Raw genomic sequence first — 15,407 nt, 5'->3', positions numbered from 1 at the left:
AAATGTAATCCAATCTCTACTTTGGGTACACTGCTCAGTTAGAGGGCATAGTAGGCGCCCAATGTGAAATAATCTTTATGTTTCGCTTGGTTAATAGCTAAAGTGTTTACTCATAAATGACTGACGTTTATAAGACCTTGATCACAAATTAGATTGCTTGTACACAGCGCCCCCTTCTGGCTACAGTGATTAATTTTCATCCTATTGTTGCAATACTTAGATTGGTCAGTGGGAGAGTTCTACAATACTGAAAAAGACTGGAATAAAGGCCGGACCGCAAAAATCGCCCCCTGCAGAGCGGGCCGCTGCGGCCTTTGTGTAATGCCCTGAGAAATGCACTTAAGACGAGATGAGGAAGAAGGAGGGAGCACTTATCAGAGACACAGGAGCTGCCCTCCGGGCCTGGTCATGGTCCATGTGCCACTGCTGCAGATACAAGAAGCTGCTGTTTTTAAAACAATTATTTTCTTTTCTGGAACGAGATTTGATTTTTTTTTGTTTTAACTTTTTTTTTTTTTTCTTTGCATATTTAAAATGAAAAAAAAAAAAAAAAGAATGTTTGTGAAAAAGACGTCTAAAGGGTTTCTTGTTTGCTGCAAATTAGAGGAAGAAAATATATATTTGTACTCTACATAAACTAGTACAGGGGGAGTAATAAAATTCCATAGCGTCAATAAAAAAAATCTTCAGGGTGGTCCTAGATTTTAGTAGACAGGGCGACAATATAGGTTGTATAGAAACTACAAACCACCAGCATCTGCTAAGGACAGAAGAGGTTGTGCTGCTATCCTGGATCATCTTGGATACAATTGTAACAAACCTTTAACTACGAGAAATACAAGATTTGACCAATTAGAAGTCTCTGGATGTATAGATGAATGTATGCATTCACCTGCAACAAGCAGAGATCTTAAAAGTTGCATATCCTTTAATTGAAAAATAAATGGCAGCCACACATGTAATTATTAATTGTAATCATGTCAGAGACTTTGATACATAATAGTCATGTTACCTTATGGCACTGAAAAATTATTATTCTTTTTAAAATTTCCCTCAGTTATTCGTGAATCTGCTGTGTATGAGACGGCCAACTCCAGTCATTTGAAGAGATATGAACTCAGTAAATTTAGAATGACAAAAAACATTTTCTTATTTTTTTAATTTTTTAAAAAAAGGATTGAAGAACCTTCCCCATTATTATATAAATATGTCCCAGTAATCTACAAATAACATAAAAATACATTATTATAGCTTTCACATATCGTGCAATGTCCCTGCTGGACCCTGAGAGCTTTGGCTTGCTTTTTGCTTTTACAAATTAAAAAATTCTAGCTAAAAAGATTTTAAAAAAAAAAGTTTCTCCAGTGAAGGATTGATAGATTTGGAAGACATCTCTTAATGCCGCTGGTGAATGTCTTATATAGAGTTTCTTCTTACATTTACAAGAAAAGTGACTGAGGGTGCTGTAGAGTATCATTTAGTGTCCTTACCAGCCTGGCACCATGTAAGTCATAGAGTGGCTCCAGTCCAAGTGCTGAGCAAGAGGGCAGGAAGCTGGACAGACTATAGAGTGATGGAGGGGATTTGCTGGATGGACAGACATGTACTGGAGTCTAGGCAGAGACCACATGCTCATTGCTTTTGGTTGCTTTGAAAATCTTCACAGTTTCTCATTGGATAATCCAAGACCTCTGGCTAGTCCACATACTGCGTCCTTCCTAGGTGTGGAGAGTCCACAGAATATAATGCACTGCCAACTTCTTGTTCTTCAAATATTGTAATCTGCAAAAAGAAGGATTCAATGTGAAATCCCAATTTTATGCTTCGTCTCCATTATTAGGGATCAGACAATAGTCATGTAGACCTTAGTGGTTTATCTAAACAGAAGGTCCTTTTACAAGTACAGATAGATCGCACCTGTTTAGCAATCAACGCTCAATTATTTCTTCTTTCAAACAATAGGCATTTAGGCACAAAGACAAATTGCTACTACAAGTCATAAATAAGGTCGTAATATATACTGATCCCTAGGAACGACTGAGCGATCAGTGTTTTCACCAAAAGACTTGCCAACGATTAAGTGATTTTGAGGTCAACTATAAAAGATGTAATCAACTACATGCAAAGAAAATTTTTGTTCATCGTTTGATCATTACACCAGAAGATTATTGCTTAAATTCAAACAAATGCATGATTATCGGCCTGTGTAAAACGCCCTTAAAGTGTCTCTGTCGTTTCATATTTTTTGCAGAAATCAATAGTCCGGGCGATTTTAAGAAAGTTTGTAATTGGGTTTATTAGGCAAATATGCCATTATCTGCATTCAAAAAGACTTTCCCAGAGGAGACAGCCGGTGACGTAGCTGTAAATTAACTCTTTGTTGTTCTGTTTTGGTGCCTCATCTCCCTCGACCCCTCCCCTCTCCATAGACAACAATGAAGACAAGGAGGAGAGCTTTAAACTGCTTTTTCATGATAAAAATGCATTTTTGGCTAATAAACCCAATTACAAAGTTTCTTAAAATCACCTGTACTATTGATTTCTGCAAAAAAAAAGTTTAAACGACAGCGACACTTTAAGGGTATCTATACCTGCCAACTCTCTAGGGTGTATGGGAGACCTTCCAACTCTAAAGGGCCCTATTACACCAGACGATTATCGGCCATACTTGGCTGATTACTGGCCGTTCCAGACGATAATCGTTTGGAGTAATAGGTCATGTAAAAATGCAATGATCAGCCGACATGCACAATGTTGGCTGATTGTGGTCTTAAAACATGCTTTACAATAGCGACAATCTGCTGGCCATTGCCTTACAAAGCAGGGTCACACGTCTAAGAAGCAGATGGACCCAAGAGATGTTACTAGGATGAAAGTGACATGACCATAAGAATTCTCTTCTCTGAGACACCAAGCAAAAGTTTGATCTGAACCCATAGTCCCAGAGCTCTGAGACAGCGGTGCACATCACAGGAAAGTAAGAAGATACTCACTATATTGACTCCAAGGTCTAACCAGGGTCCAGGCAAATAAAGTGTCTGTTGGGGTCCTATGTCCCAATATCGACCCAGATTCTTTCCATTCAAAAATACCACTCCCTTCTTCCATCCCTGTAAGACAGAAAAGCTATGATGAACATGGTGAGGAGGGCTCCAGCATTATATACCATACAATTAAGCCTATAAAAGTCATACTCCTGAACACTCAAATTACCATCACTACACCCAGTCAGGGAAATCCACCATGGTTGAATGTAAGAGTTTTGTCTTTGCACTTTGGATTGGTTAAGGGAAGTTACATGCATGTTATGTATATAACAGATTTACCTTCATGGACAGGTAGGTATCCATCGGAGAATAATTGACGTGTAGTACTGCCTGGCAGAACACGGGACCCTTTTTCTCCTCGCTTACATCTGACCACCGGATATTGTCAAGGCTTGTACAAAACAGAAGGAAAAGGTAACACCTGGCACTCATTATGTGGATAAGCCCTTAAAGCTACAGTAGCTAAAATATTGAATCCAAACAGAGATAACCTCTGCATATACCGTGTCACAGTGATGAGAAACATTGTATATGTCACCTGCAGGAACCCCTCCGTTTGGTCAAGATTAGGATCTCTACTATCACGTATAAATAGTGACTAGGCCGTGCTTACACATTGACATTTTTTGTGCTAGTGTGGCCATTGTCCTATGCAGAGGTTTTACATCACTGGAAGAGGCCAGTAAAGTATCCGCATACACTCCAGATATTTACTGCTACATGTTCTCCCCTAATATCGGGCTAGCAAGTAAAAACAGTATGAAGAACGGGGGGTCACAGGGGAACATTTTTTGGGGTACTGGCCCGTTCATAGCAGCAGCTTCTCTAGTTGTGCACCAGGCTTCACTGTTCCTTTCCTGGTCACAGATTCGCTCCTTGTGTCGCCCACTGCTGCCTTCTCTCACCTGTAGATGAAGGTGTAATTCATGTCCAGGCTGTAGATCTTGTAATTCCTCAGGGGAACATCTCTCAGGAAGACATCACCAACAAGGCCTGAGCAAGGAAAGAAGTGACGTTAGAAGAGACCAGGGAATGTTCATCAGTGCTGTAATAAGCAGGGTGATTAGTAAATCTCCCCTATATCCTTAGGTCTATGTAATGGGGTTCATGTTGCTTGACCCAAAATGTAATGTCTCCTTTGTCTGGAAATAGATCAAGTGAAAATTACTAAACCATAGCAGCTGCATCTGATGTCTACTTTTTGAAGTCACCACCAGGGGGAGCTCACAGCTTACAGAGACAGATAGCTCCAATTAAATTCAATAATACATCTTCTGATAGTTGTTGGCCAAAAAAATGTTTGGTTGACAGCTACATTATGTGTATGTCCAAATTATGGCCATGTAAAGGGAGGTTGGGGATGGGCACGGATACAGAGAAAATGACATTCATAGTTGTTTGAGCAATAAATTACATAAGAAGTGTCATTAGTCACATTATTAGAATATTATATGTAGAGCTTTAGTCATTTACCTTCATGACCCTTTTCTCACTCATGCTATGCGGAACTACATGGTTTTGGCAACCTTTGTGCTTTGTGGGACTTGTAGTTATTGTAGAGAGCTACATAAATATACATATGGGTTTCAACAGATACCTTTGCGCTGATCATTTATTCTGGTTCCATAATTAACTCGTCCACAGTTTTCTACTAATATTCGCAGCTTTCTATATCCCTGGAACAGAAATTAAACCACAAGACAGATAAGTCACACAACAGATGTTTAGTCCATGGCAACAACAGCTGTAGTTAATACGAGAAAATACGTTGGCCGGGTGTCTATGGAATCCCGGCCGGAGCGTATACACATACTATACGCTCCGGCCGGGACCCCTAGCGGCGCCGCAAGCAACTGACATGTCAGTTTACTGCTGCCGATATTCAGTGAATAGCGGCCACAGAAAGTCCTGTCAGTGCACAGAGTGGAGCGAGCGGCTCCGGCCGCTTGCTCCATAGTGTGCTGTGGGGTGTTCTGATGCGGGTGCACGCTGATGCGCCCGCATCAGAACTCTGCGGCGGGAAAGATCATCCAGCTGGTACTGCAGAACCGGCCAGAATGATCTTTTCAGAGACCGGCCGCTCCATGAAGGGAACGGCTGGTCTCTTACTCCCTGTGAACATGGCCTTAAAGGGTAACTATCATTTGTAAAAACTTCAGACATGTCATAGCAACATGTCACAAGTGTGTATCAGTGGGGTCCGGTGCTGAGACCCCCGATCGCTAGAATGAAGGGGCAGAAGCGCTCAGCAGTGCTAGCTCTGCCCCTTCACCTCCACTATAACGGCAGTCCACTGAATTATAATGGAGCTTATGGAACTTCTGGCTGGAAGTTCCATAGGCTCCCATTATAGTTTCGTAGACTGCTCGTATTACCAATCTATGGAATTCATCTCCATGTAGTGGACAGGAAGGGGCAAAGCACACTCTGCTGGGCACTTCATCCTCTTCATTCTAGTAATCAGTGGGGGTCTCATCACCTGGACCCCACCAATGCTCACTTCTGACATGTCACTATGATATGTCAGAAGTTTTTACAAATGATAGTTACACTTTAAAATTCTATAGACTCCCACTGAAAATAATAGACTTATTTCTTGTACTTTCAGAGCAGAATCAGCATCCTGGTCCACGGTGTGTCAGAGGTCTAACATCTTACACAGGTGCACAGCCTGTTATAAGCACCCAGGACAGGTTTCCAGTCTCTGATTGCTGTCATAGAACAGGAACATTCTATTCTACATTCATAGACCTGCAAAGAGTCAAGGGCTCTGCAGAATAACTATCACAGCTTCAGTGACTCTGCCCTCCTATTCCTGCACTCACAGCCATGTAGGATTCAGTTTACTTACCGGAACCTCTGCAATGTCCAGTTCTTGGTTTTTATAATCCACAAAACCGACAGACTGACCGCTGACGAAAATCTGAAAAACCAAGAGTTCCATAGTGTTTTAAAGTGAACTTGTAGCACAAAACATCTAAACGGTACAATACGCTACTTCCCTCACCACTGCTCTGCCCCTGAAGTTCAATGCTGTTTGTGACCCACAAATATGATGGAGTAATGTTCTGATTATTAAATAAATTCTGCTAAACCGGCATCATGACTATTTTAATACACAAAATACCAGGACAACTCAGCCAGTCAGCAGCTGAAGCAGGGTCCCATCTCAGCTGCTGACTGGCTGAGGGGGCCCTAACACGTCACGTCCCAGGTCCCCATTAAGATCAAGAAGCGGCAGGGACTGTGGGACCTGAGCTGTGGAATACTGGCACCAGCGCTGGAACGGGAAAGGTGAGAGCATGTTACATCTTTCATCCTCCCTAGCACTCTGCCAAAAATCATCCCATCCTAGAGTTCTCCTTTAAGCGAAACTACAGGTGATGTTATGTTCTTAAAAAGCAGGGGGCACTTATTAAGAGAGCACCTTTATTATCTTCATCCAGTGATGGTTTTGTTAGATCTTAATTTTTTGCCAATATGCCGATTATGGCACTCTACCAACAGGTCTGAAATCTCGTGAATAATAGTTTTGCGCACTGAAGGCGCATGAATATTCATGAAGAGGCAGAGGGAGGATCAGTCAACGGAGGGGTAAAGCATATCAGTAAAAAGTAAGATTCAACCAAACCTGCACAGCGGAAGAAGGAAATAAATGTATATTTAGTAGTCAACGTTTCTTGCTCTGTAAGAACATTGAACATTTGATTCTTCTAAGCTGTTGTTAGTTTCCTCTTAACAGCAGCTCTTAACAGCGTTTCCATTCCAGGGCAGCTATCAGCGAGCTCCACGGTCCTGTGAGACCATTAGGAGCACTGCCCACCCCCCACAGCGCTGATCCGCCCCCGGCCGATTGGTGCTATGGGGGCGGGCAGTGCTCCTTACACCATCCCCCCCTTCAGTGCTCCTAAGGTCTAACTGGACTGTGACGCACATGGCTAACTGCACCAGAGCGGCACAGAGGAGGAAGGTAAGAGACATACCTTCCTCCTCTGCCTTGCTTGTGCAATAGGGACATATCAGCAGGCTAGATTTGTCTAACCTGCCAATAGTTCCCCTTTAAAGAAAAGTAGAAAGTCAGCCACTCACCTGAGCACGATCACGAACATTTCCTTTTGTATTGAACTTTCCTCCACCATAAATGACTGTCTCGTACAGGGTGTAGCCATAGGACTGTCCATTTCCATCATTCACTGGAAGGTTTTCCATATTCACAGGAAGTTCTGATTTGAAGGGCTGAAGAAAAAATAGCCACAGATTACATCCTGTGGTCTTGTGATGACCCACATATTATACACTGTGATGTTTAGTGAGGATCCCCCATATTATAACCTATGGTCTCATAAGGACCAACCATCTAAAATAAACAAAGCTACTCAAACTCTTCTAGCGTTTGGCATATACAGCTTCTAGGCAGATACCTACACAACAGGTTCTAAAGAAGAGGGTAGAGTAACACATGCTTGCAGTAAAAGACTATAGAGATTGTCTGAAAGCAAGGAGACACATAGGGCTGTATACATAGAATATGAATAGAATGCTTGCATAACTGCACATAGGCTTTCCTTATAACCCTCTCCATCCCATCATGTAATGGGCATACTTATGAACAAAAAACAAACATCTAGAAGATGGCCTATGTATATCCTATGTGTTGTGCTGGTCACATGCAGACCTCATACCTCTCCTGTCAGCTGTAAAGCATCCCACAAGGACACGCTGCGTTTCAGTGTCACAGCTCCATATGAATTCTTTGTGATGAGAGCGGGCATTGGAAGAAGCGGTTCAACTACGAGACAACAGTCAATGGAAAATGTTATGTGTCTATTGACCAGTCTGTGCCAGAGCTAGTCAAAAACACCAGAAAAACTGTGTAGTTAATACATTACTAAAGGTAGGAAGCCAAGATGTACATGATCAGATATTCCAGCTTGATTCAGAACAGACAGCACAGAACATCCTACTTACTATAATGTCTGTGGGCAGGAGGCCATACTTACTATATTGTTTGCGGAATAGTTCTCGAAGTTTAAAGTATTTGGAGGTGTAGTCGCCGGCCTCAGTGAGTGGAGCATCGTAATCTGAAGAGGCACAAATATCTTAATAGAACATGATGTACTACAAGAATAACATCCTGTAATGGTATCCTATCAAGATTTAAAGGGGTTTCCTCACAAACATCGCCACCCCTGCCTGGGGGTTGTATCTGGTTTTGCAGCTCAGTTTAACTGAAGTGAAAGAGACTGAGCTGCAATACCACAAACAACCTGCGGATAAGCACGGCGCTGTTTTAGGCAGTCAGGTTTTCTAATCTTACATAATGTTTCCATTGACTGTCAGCAGTAAGGGGCGACATGGCCCCTCTGCTGCCACCAATGGCTGCTGCGTTAAAGATACTGAGCCTCCTGTCTATATAATATGCATTAGAATAGACATCAGGGGAGGCTCAGTATCTCTAGCACTGCATGCAGCAGCCTTAGTAATATCTAACTGGGATGGCAACAGGGCTTCTAAAGCCATGCAGTTCCCCACACAGCCACAGGAGGCAGCAGAGGGGCCTTGTACCCTTTCACTACTGCCAGTCAAGGGAAACATGTGGAGAAAAAAAAAAATCACCTATTCATTAATAAAGTTAAAGACCCTTACCATAACTAGTGACATCTGAGCGGTATTCATGAAAGTGTAGAGCTCCGTTCATAAAACCAAAGTTGGTTCCACCATGAAACATGTAGAGATTAATAGAAGCTCCTTTAGCCACCACATCGGATACAGTGGAAACCATCTCTGAAATAGCGTAAAAAAATAAAATAAAATAAAAAAAAAATAAGATAAACAATAGTTAATGGAGGTTTTTTAACAGGTCAATGGTTGTTTTTTTTGTGACTAAATACTTACGGTCGACATCAAATACATGATGATCGCCTCCCCAGTGATCAAACCATCCTGTCCAATATTCCATCACCATTACCGGCTTGTTACCCTGCAAGAGCAGAAGCACAGATATTATACTCACTAACATAAACCTGTATCAGCTGCCAGTAAGTAGGGAACCTCTCCTCTATATGGATTTTAAAAAGAAATCAAAACCTGCAGGAAAAGCTCTGCCCACCCTGCTTTTACCAGAAGCATTATGGTTTTTGCCCATTCAATGTGATCTACTGTGATAGATCCACTGGGTTTTTTTTAAAGATGGTGTCCACAGCCTAAATCTCCAGGAATGTTCCCCCCTATACTGTCCAGTCATTGCTGAAGCGGCACAGTCTATCACAAAGGGGTATGGTAACATCCAGTTGTCTGTTTATTCAACATTTACAGGAGGATTCAGCATCGCTTCAGCATTGTTGCCCTAAAAATGGGGCTTTGCGCCTATTTAAAAGGTGAATAATTGGATTTTTCACCCATTTTTGGTCTAAGTTCTATTTATAATCTGTTTTGAGTATTCACCCAAAAATTTACAAAATCCAGGATTGACACCAATTTATAATTTGCGACTTTTAAAAAAGTCGCACAAAGTGGTGAATGCCTACGTCTGGTCGGTACCAGGTGAATTTGTTTGTGCAATTTGTCAGTTTTTTTAACCAGTTGAATTGGAGGAATACTCTGTAGAAAAATCGCACGTTTTAGACTCAATAGTAAATGTCGCACTAAGTGTTTACTACAGGAAAACTTCATGGTAATATAAAAAGAACTGAATAAAATTCCAATAGTTACATAATGGAGTACATGTTTTATAGCTGATCCCTGACTGGCTGTTAACATTTGCTGCCGTTGTCAGATCTCACATCTCTGCAGCACTGGGTAAATACTCGGAGGTCAGCCGTATCGTCAGTCAGTGTTTGCAGAATATCCGTATCTTGGTGACTATATGCAGTCAGTTATAGGTGTGAGGCGTCTAAGCGTGGACAAACAGCATTTCAGACAAAGCAGCAGCTGACACGTACGCCTTACCTGGATAGACTCTAGATATGTGAACAGGATGGGCTCAATCTTCTGGAAATTGATGGTGGCCAGGACTGTGCAAGAGAAAAACTAAGTTAATCCCAAGAGTCACTAGTAAGTAATACATCTACACATATCTCTCCCGAACTACAACTCTCACCATACATGACATCAGTTGTAGTTTTTTCTTTTCATTTTTTATAAGCAAGTCATTTAAAATAGTAGGAAGGAAAGTTGCAACACGTAGTTAAACTGTACATAAGAAAATGTAGACGTTTGAGACAAGGTTAATCATGATGCACAATGCAAGGTAAATGTTAGCCAAAGGACCAAAGGAACACATGACTCCCAAAACTTTCCCCAACCCTTTCTGTCCACCACAGATGCAGGGTAGGAAATTGAGTTTACTGGTCAGTGATTTTCAAGTGACCTAATAATCCAACCAGGTACGATATATGAGATATATATATATATATATATATATATATATATATATATATATATATATATATATATATATATATATATATATATATATATAAAAAGAAGCTTACATCCCTGTACTATTTTTTCTCGCTATGCATATGATTGCTTCCAGGTCTCCTTTCTGCTGTTGCGCTGAAGCAGTAGACATTTTCCCACAATCCCCCTTGTTGAATGTGAAGTGAAAACCAAGTGCCAGGACCAATCAGACAGATCATGTGACTGTCGAATGAACTGAGTATTTGCGTCCCAAGAAAGTGGATGCCTGGAGGGTCATTACCAAGAGTATCAGGGTTATGACACTAAGCAGCACATGGGGGATTAGTCTAGATCTCTTAAATGATATATTGTAAAAAATGTTATTTGGAATATGTTTCATTTAACATAATGCATCACTACAGACCTAGTTTTCTTCATGACGCAACCCCTTTATAGTGACGCAACCCCTTTATAGTGACAATTTCTTGATCAGTAAGAAATCGGACCAAAAAACCCTCCCATTTCGTTAAAAAAAACTTTGGAGTGCTGGATTTCTATCCTTTAGCACTCCAAAACCCATCTAGGTATACATAATGCTACATCTGAAGAGGAACCTGGGTCATAGATGGAACTGGCTGCTGTAGGATATGTCTCTTGGCTTCCAGGAGAAAAGCATGAAGGGTAAGGGCAACCTTTACAGAGTCGAAAGTGAAAATGAGGGGCCAAAGAGTGAATAGGATCTGAATCTGCAACTTGGTGTGTACAAAGGCAACTAGTCCGGACCAGAAGTAATGAGTGGTGGGGTAGGATCAGATCCCGTGTCAGCTGCGTAGATGGTTGGTGGCATTTTGGGCAGACCAGTGGACTGTCAGGTGCTAGGGTAAACCCATAAATAGCAACCTAAAAGAGGTTCCCCCAATCCCGCCACACAACTTGTCACATAGTAGCCCATCCCTGGAGGATATTTTGTGTATATTAGTTTTTTGTGTATATCTTCAAACACAGTGGCCCATTTGCTAAACATATTGACACTTATATATAATTCCTACAAAGTAACTCTATCCAGACTCTAGACCCCGCTACAGCCGCTGATTGGCTAAGCAGGCCTGACACGTCGCGACCCAGGTCCCCGCTCAGACCAGGAAGCGGCCAGGGGATCGGGAACCGAAGTGGAGGAGAGCGGGGAGGTAAGCGCATGTTGTTATGTTCAGTCACCTCCTCCCTGGCTCCTTTGAAGAAAAAAAAAAAAGTCACAGCCCGAACTTCTCCTTTAATGTCAGGGGCAGTGCAGAATACTTAGTAAGTAGTAACGTAGATTACAACAAGGAGGAAGCCAAGCCGCACTCTAAGTTAGAGTAAAGGGTCTTTTACACAGGGCGACTATTGGTCAGGAACATTGCCATTGACACTACTTCGGCCGATAATCAACCCATGTAAAAGTGACAACACACAGGTAAAGTGACAGCACGTATATGCACATACCCGTGCTGTCAGTTTCTAGACCACACAAGCAGTGCATACATACCTAGTGCGCTGCTTTGTGATCCAGCATCCCACTCTCTCCTCTGGCTGCAGAATCCTCCAAAATGACCGACAGCCAGGAGGAGGCAAACAGGAAAAAGGAGATGCAGGGAAACCAAATTCCTTACATAACATTAAATTTGATGACTACAACAATTCTCCCCATATCAGAAGTGATAGCATGTAACTCTCTGCCCCACAGAGCAACACCAAGGTCCAGTGATGGTCAGGATAGCTTGTGAATTTAGCACAATCAGAACTGTAATAAAATGTATAGAAGCAGACATCTCACTGGCCAGTAATGAGTCCAATGGACCTACCTCCTTCCATACTGCCAGAGCTGATCCCATCTTTGTTATCGGAGGTCAGTAACAGTTCTACAATTCCACGACGTAGCAGAGCCTGGAGCGACAGTGAACTTATGTTTAAAGTAAAGAAAACCCATCACCAGCTAATATTCACTATAAGCAATGGATGACGCCAGTCTGAACACAAACACTGGGAGGTAATTACGAGGCCTGTTTAAAGGGGTAATCCTCCACTTCCCAATCCCCTGGGTCTATATCCACATAACACAAGAGGAATGAGAGGATCTACAGAGGAAATGGGAATACAGCAAGGGTTTCTGCGGTTTTAGGCTCACAATGTTTAATCCGTGTATAGATGAAAAGTTCTACATCTTTCCATTATACTTTATGCTTCAATTCGTCAATTCATTTTCAAGACAATTGTTTGCCGTCAGTGAATAAGAACATATTTGTTTATCCAGGATATGTGCCCAACAGTTTTTTTCAGACTTATTTTTTGTCTAAAGCAAAGCTAAAAAGAAGTCCTGGGCACTTAAAGGGGTTGTCCGGCAAAAATCTTTTCCTTTCAAATCAACCGGTGGCAGAAAGTTATATAGATTTGTAATTTACTTCTATTAAAAAAATCTCCAAGTCTTCTCATACATATTAGCTGCTGTATGTCCTGCAGGAAGTGATGTTTTATTTTAGTCTGACACAGCGCTCTCTACTGACATCTGTGGCCGAGACAAGAACTGTCCAGAGCAGGAGAAGTTTTCTATTGGGATTCATAAAAAACAGAGACAGAATTCCTGTCTCTGCCAGAGATGTCAGCAGAGAGCACTGTGTCAGACTGAAAATAAAACATTTCCTGCAGGACTTGAAATTTTTTAATAGAAGTAAATTACAAATCCATATAACTTTCTGGCACCAGCTGATTTGAAAGATTTTCACTGGACAACCCCTTTAAAGGTTACCTTTGAAGAGGTTGTGATCGCAAAAAGGATTTATAGTGTACTCACTAGTTTTCTATGTTTAAATCAACGTTATACATATGGCCAAACGGCGGTCCATGCTCCCTCCGTGACGATGTTTGGCCTCTTCTCTGTTCAAAAAAAAAAAAAGGACCAACACAGAAAGTCCCAGTCCTTTGTGCTTTGTGACAGGAGAGCTGACCATATAATGCGAGCACCCTTAGGATTTTCTGCTACTAAATGTGGATGAGCAGCAGCTGTACGCATCTGCAGTGAAGAGAGACTTCTAGTGGCTATATGTATAACATTGATTTCAACATAGAAAAATTAAGAATAACAAATAAAGAGAGTATACTGCAAAACTTCTTGTGATCACAACCCTGTTGATTTCTTAAAAAAAGATTTTTGTGACACTGCCTCTTTAATTTTATTTCGGTAAAAATTACAGATGTGAAATTAAAATGGAGACAGACAGTGGTGTCCGGAGGGCAGGTGGGCACAGACCCGCCTCTGTGTCAGCTCAAAATAAAAATGATTTCTTAAAGGAAACCTGTCACCCGGGACGCGGGCACAAAGCCTACCCGACCCCCCGATGCAGCCCCAGATAATTACCCTTTCCTGCAAGTCCCACTCCTGGAGCCAGTCCCGGGACAAAAATATAACCGGCGGAAGCGGTGCGCTCGCGCTGCAGAGAGGAGTCCGAAGCCCATAGAGAATTTCGGCTCCAGTCACTCTCTATGCGCATTGGACTCATCTCGGGTACTTAGCATACAGCGTGCGCTCAGCTTCGGGCGTCGATACCTCCGTCCCGGGACCAGTTCCAGGAGCGGGACTTGCAGCAAAGGGTAAGTATCCGGGGCTGCATTGGGGGGGTCAGACGGGCTTCGCGCCCGCGTCCCGGGTGAAAGGATCCCTTTAAGAAGATGTAGGATCACAGAGCTGAAAGGCACTTACAGGATGTCTGCTCTGTAGGTAACTGGCAGCAAGGATATGCATATCTGTGCTGTCAGTTTCCATCTAAGGTAGACACGATGATGTAAGAAGGATGCACTTACTGTCTTTATGAACTCCATGTAGTTGGCATCCTTGGCATATGAACCATACTCGTTCTCCACTTGCACTGCGATAATTGCGCCCCCTTTGGTATACTGGGGTAATTAGAGAAAAGCGTTATAAATTTACATGCACAATAAATACACTGAAACTTCGTTATAGTCACTGACCTGAGTAAATGGATCATTCTATAGCCGATATACCAGAAAAATAGTCATCAATGTAAATAAGGTTACCACCACCAATCTGATTAGTGCTGAATATCAACAGATGCCCAATAAGGGTTCAGCTGGTTGGACCCTTGATAAGGACTTGTTATTATGAGGGGAAGCTATGGGGGAAAGTAACAGGATGCCAATGAAATTCAATGTGCAGCCATATTTAAAATAATTCCTCCACAGCTATTGCTAGAGCGTGGTCCTGAGACCCCAACCCCCCCACCATCATGCCTATATACATTAAAATTGCAAATAGGTGTGGCCTGGGAACAAATGTTTTAAGTGTCTGATTCTATAACCTCAACGCTGCTTGCTTGTTCACATCCAGAGGCTAAAACTTTGTCTCATATCCCAGACCTCCAAAAACACCCTACTTTTATCCACTGCATGATGGCTCAGTAAGATGACAAATGTGTATTTAGCCATGGACCTCACCTGATGTCTGACCACTTTGGGGAGGAGTTCATCAAAGTAAGCCTCGGTGGCCTCAGCAAAGCCTTTGTAGGTCGTTCTCAGCTGCATGTCCTTGTCCCGTAGTAACCAGCTGTGAGATACAGACAGTGTAAAGGTTTATAGGACACAGGGTCTGTGTACATCATATGAGAAGAGGTCCTGAAAATGTGATTCATTGTGCATCCATTCAATAGAGTATGTGCCGAAATCCACATAAAAAATAATCATATATTCTAATACAGTATATCTCCCATCTAAGAGTGGACAATCATCTGCTTATACATATTACCTGCACTGACACATTGTGGCACACTATCAGGACAGGAAAGGACTAGATGCAGTTGTAGTCAGCTATAAACTATAACAGTCGGCTATAGGCAGAACTTGCTCAACACAGAACTGTATTTATTCCATTCATAAACAGCAAGCAGAGATCGTACAAATGGTGAGGAATTC

The 15,407-nt window shown here is 42.0% G+C and overlaps 1 protein-coding gene across 1 annotated transcript in view; it reads right to left on the bottom strand.

The window, feature by feature from the left end:
- Positions 1-957: 957 nt before the first annotated feature.
- GLB1L2 (galactosidase beta 1 like 2) overlaps positions 958-15,407 on the bottom strand; it is a 31,816-nt gene continuing 17,366 nt past the window's right edge. The window contains exons 5-19 of the mRNA XM_069949066.1: positions 14,934-15,042; positions 14,283-14,375; positions 12,290-12,371; positions 9,996-10,060; positions 8,943-9,027; positions 8,694-8,831; positions 8,048-8,128; positions 7,730-7,836; positions 7,137-7,283; positions 5,899-5,970; positions 4,645-4,723; positions 3,953-4,040; positions 3,327-3,438; positions 2,994-3,110; positions 958-1,782 (exon numbers count right to left, since the gene is read on the bottom strand). Of these exons, the coding sequence (XP_069805167.1) occupies positions 1,696-1,782; positions 2,994-3,110; positions 3,327-3,438; positions 3,953-4,040; positions 4,645-4,723; positions 5,899-5,970; positions 7,137-7,283; positions 7,730-7,836; positions 8,048-8,128; positions 8,694-8,831; positions 8,943-9,027; positions 9,996-10,060; positions 12,290-12,371; positions 14,283-14,375; positions 14,934-15,042 (1,462 nt within the window). The 3' untranslated portion in view covers positions 958-1,695. The remainder of the gene's footprint in view (positions 1,783-2,993; positions 3,111-3,326; positions 3,439-3,952; positions 4,041-4,644; positions 4,724-5,898; positions 5,971-7,136; positions 7,284-7,729; positions 7,837-8,047; positions 8,129-8,693; positions 8,832-8,942; positions 9,028-9,995; positions 10,061-12,289; positions 12,372-14,282; positions 14,376-14,933; positions 15,043-15,407) is intronic.

Source organism: Dendropsophus ebraccatus, chromosome 12, assembly GCF_027789765.1.
Source record: "Dendropsophus ebraccatus isolate aDenEbr1 chromosome 12, aDenEbr1.pat, whole genome shotgun sequence".
NCBI lineage: Eukaryota > Metazoa > Chordata > Amphibia > Anura > Hylidae > Dendropsophus > Dendropsophus ebraccatus.
The sequence above is the reverse complement of the archived record's forward strand: the minus strand, read 5'-3'. Positions and strand labels throughout refer to the sequence as shown.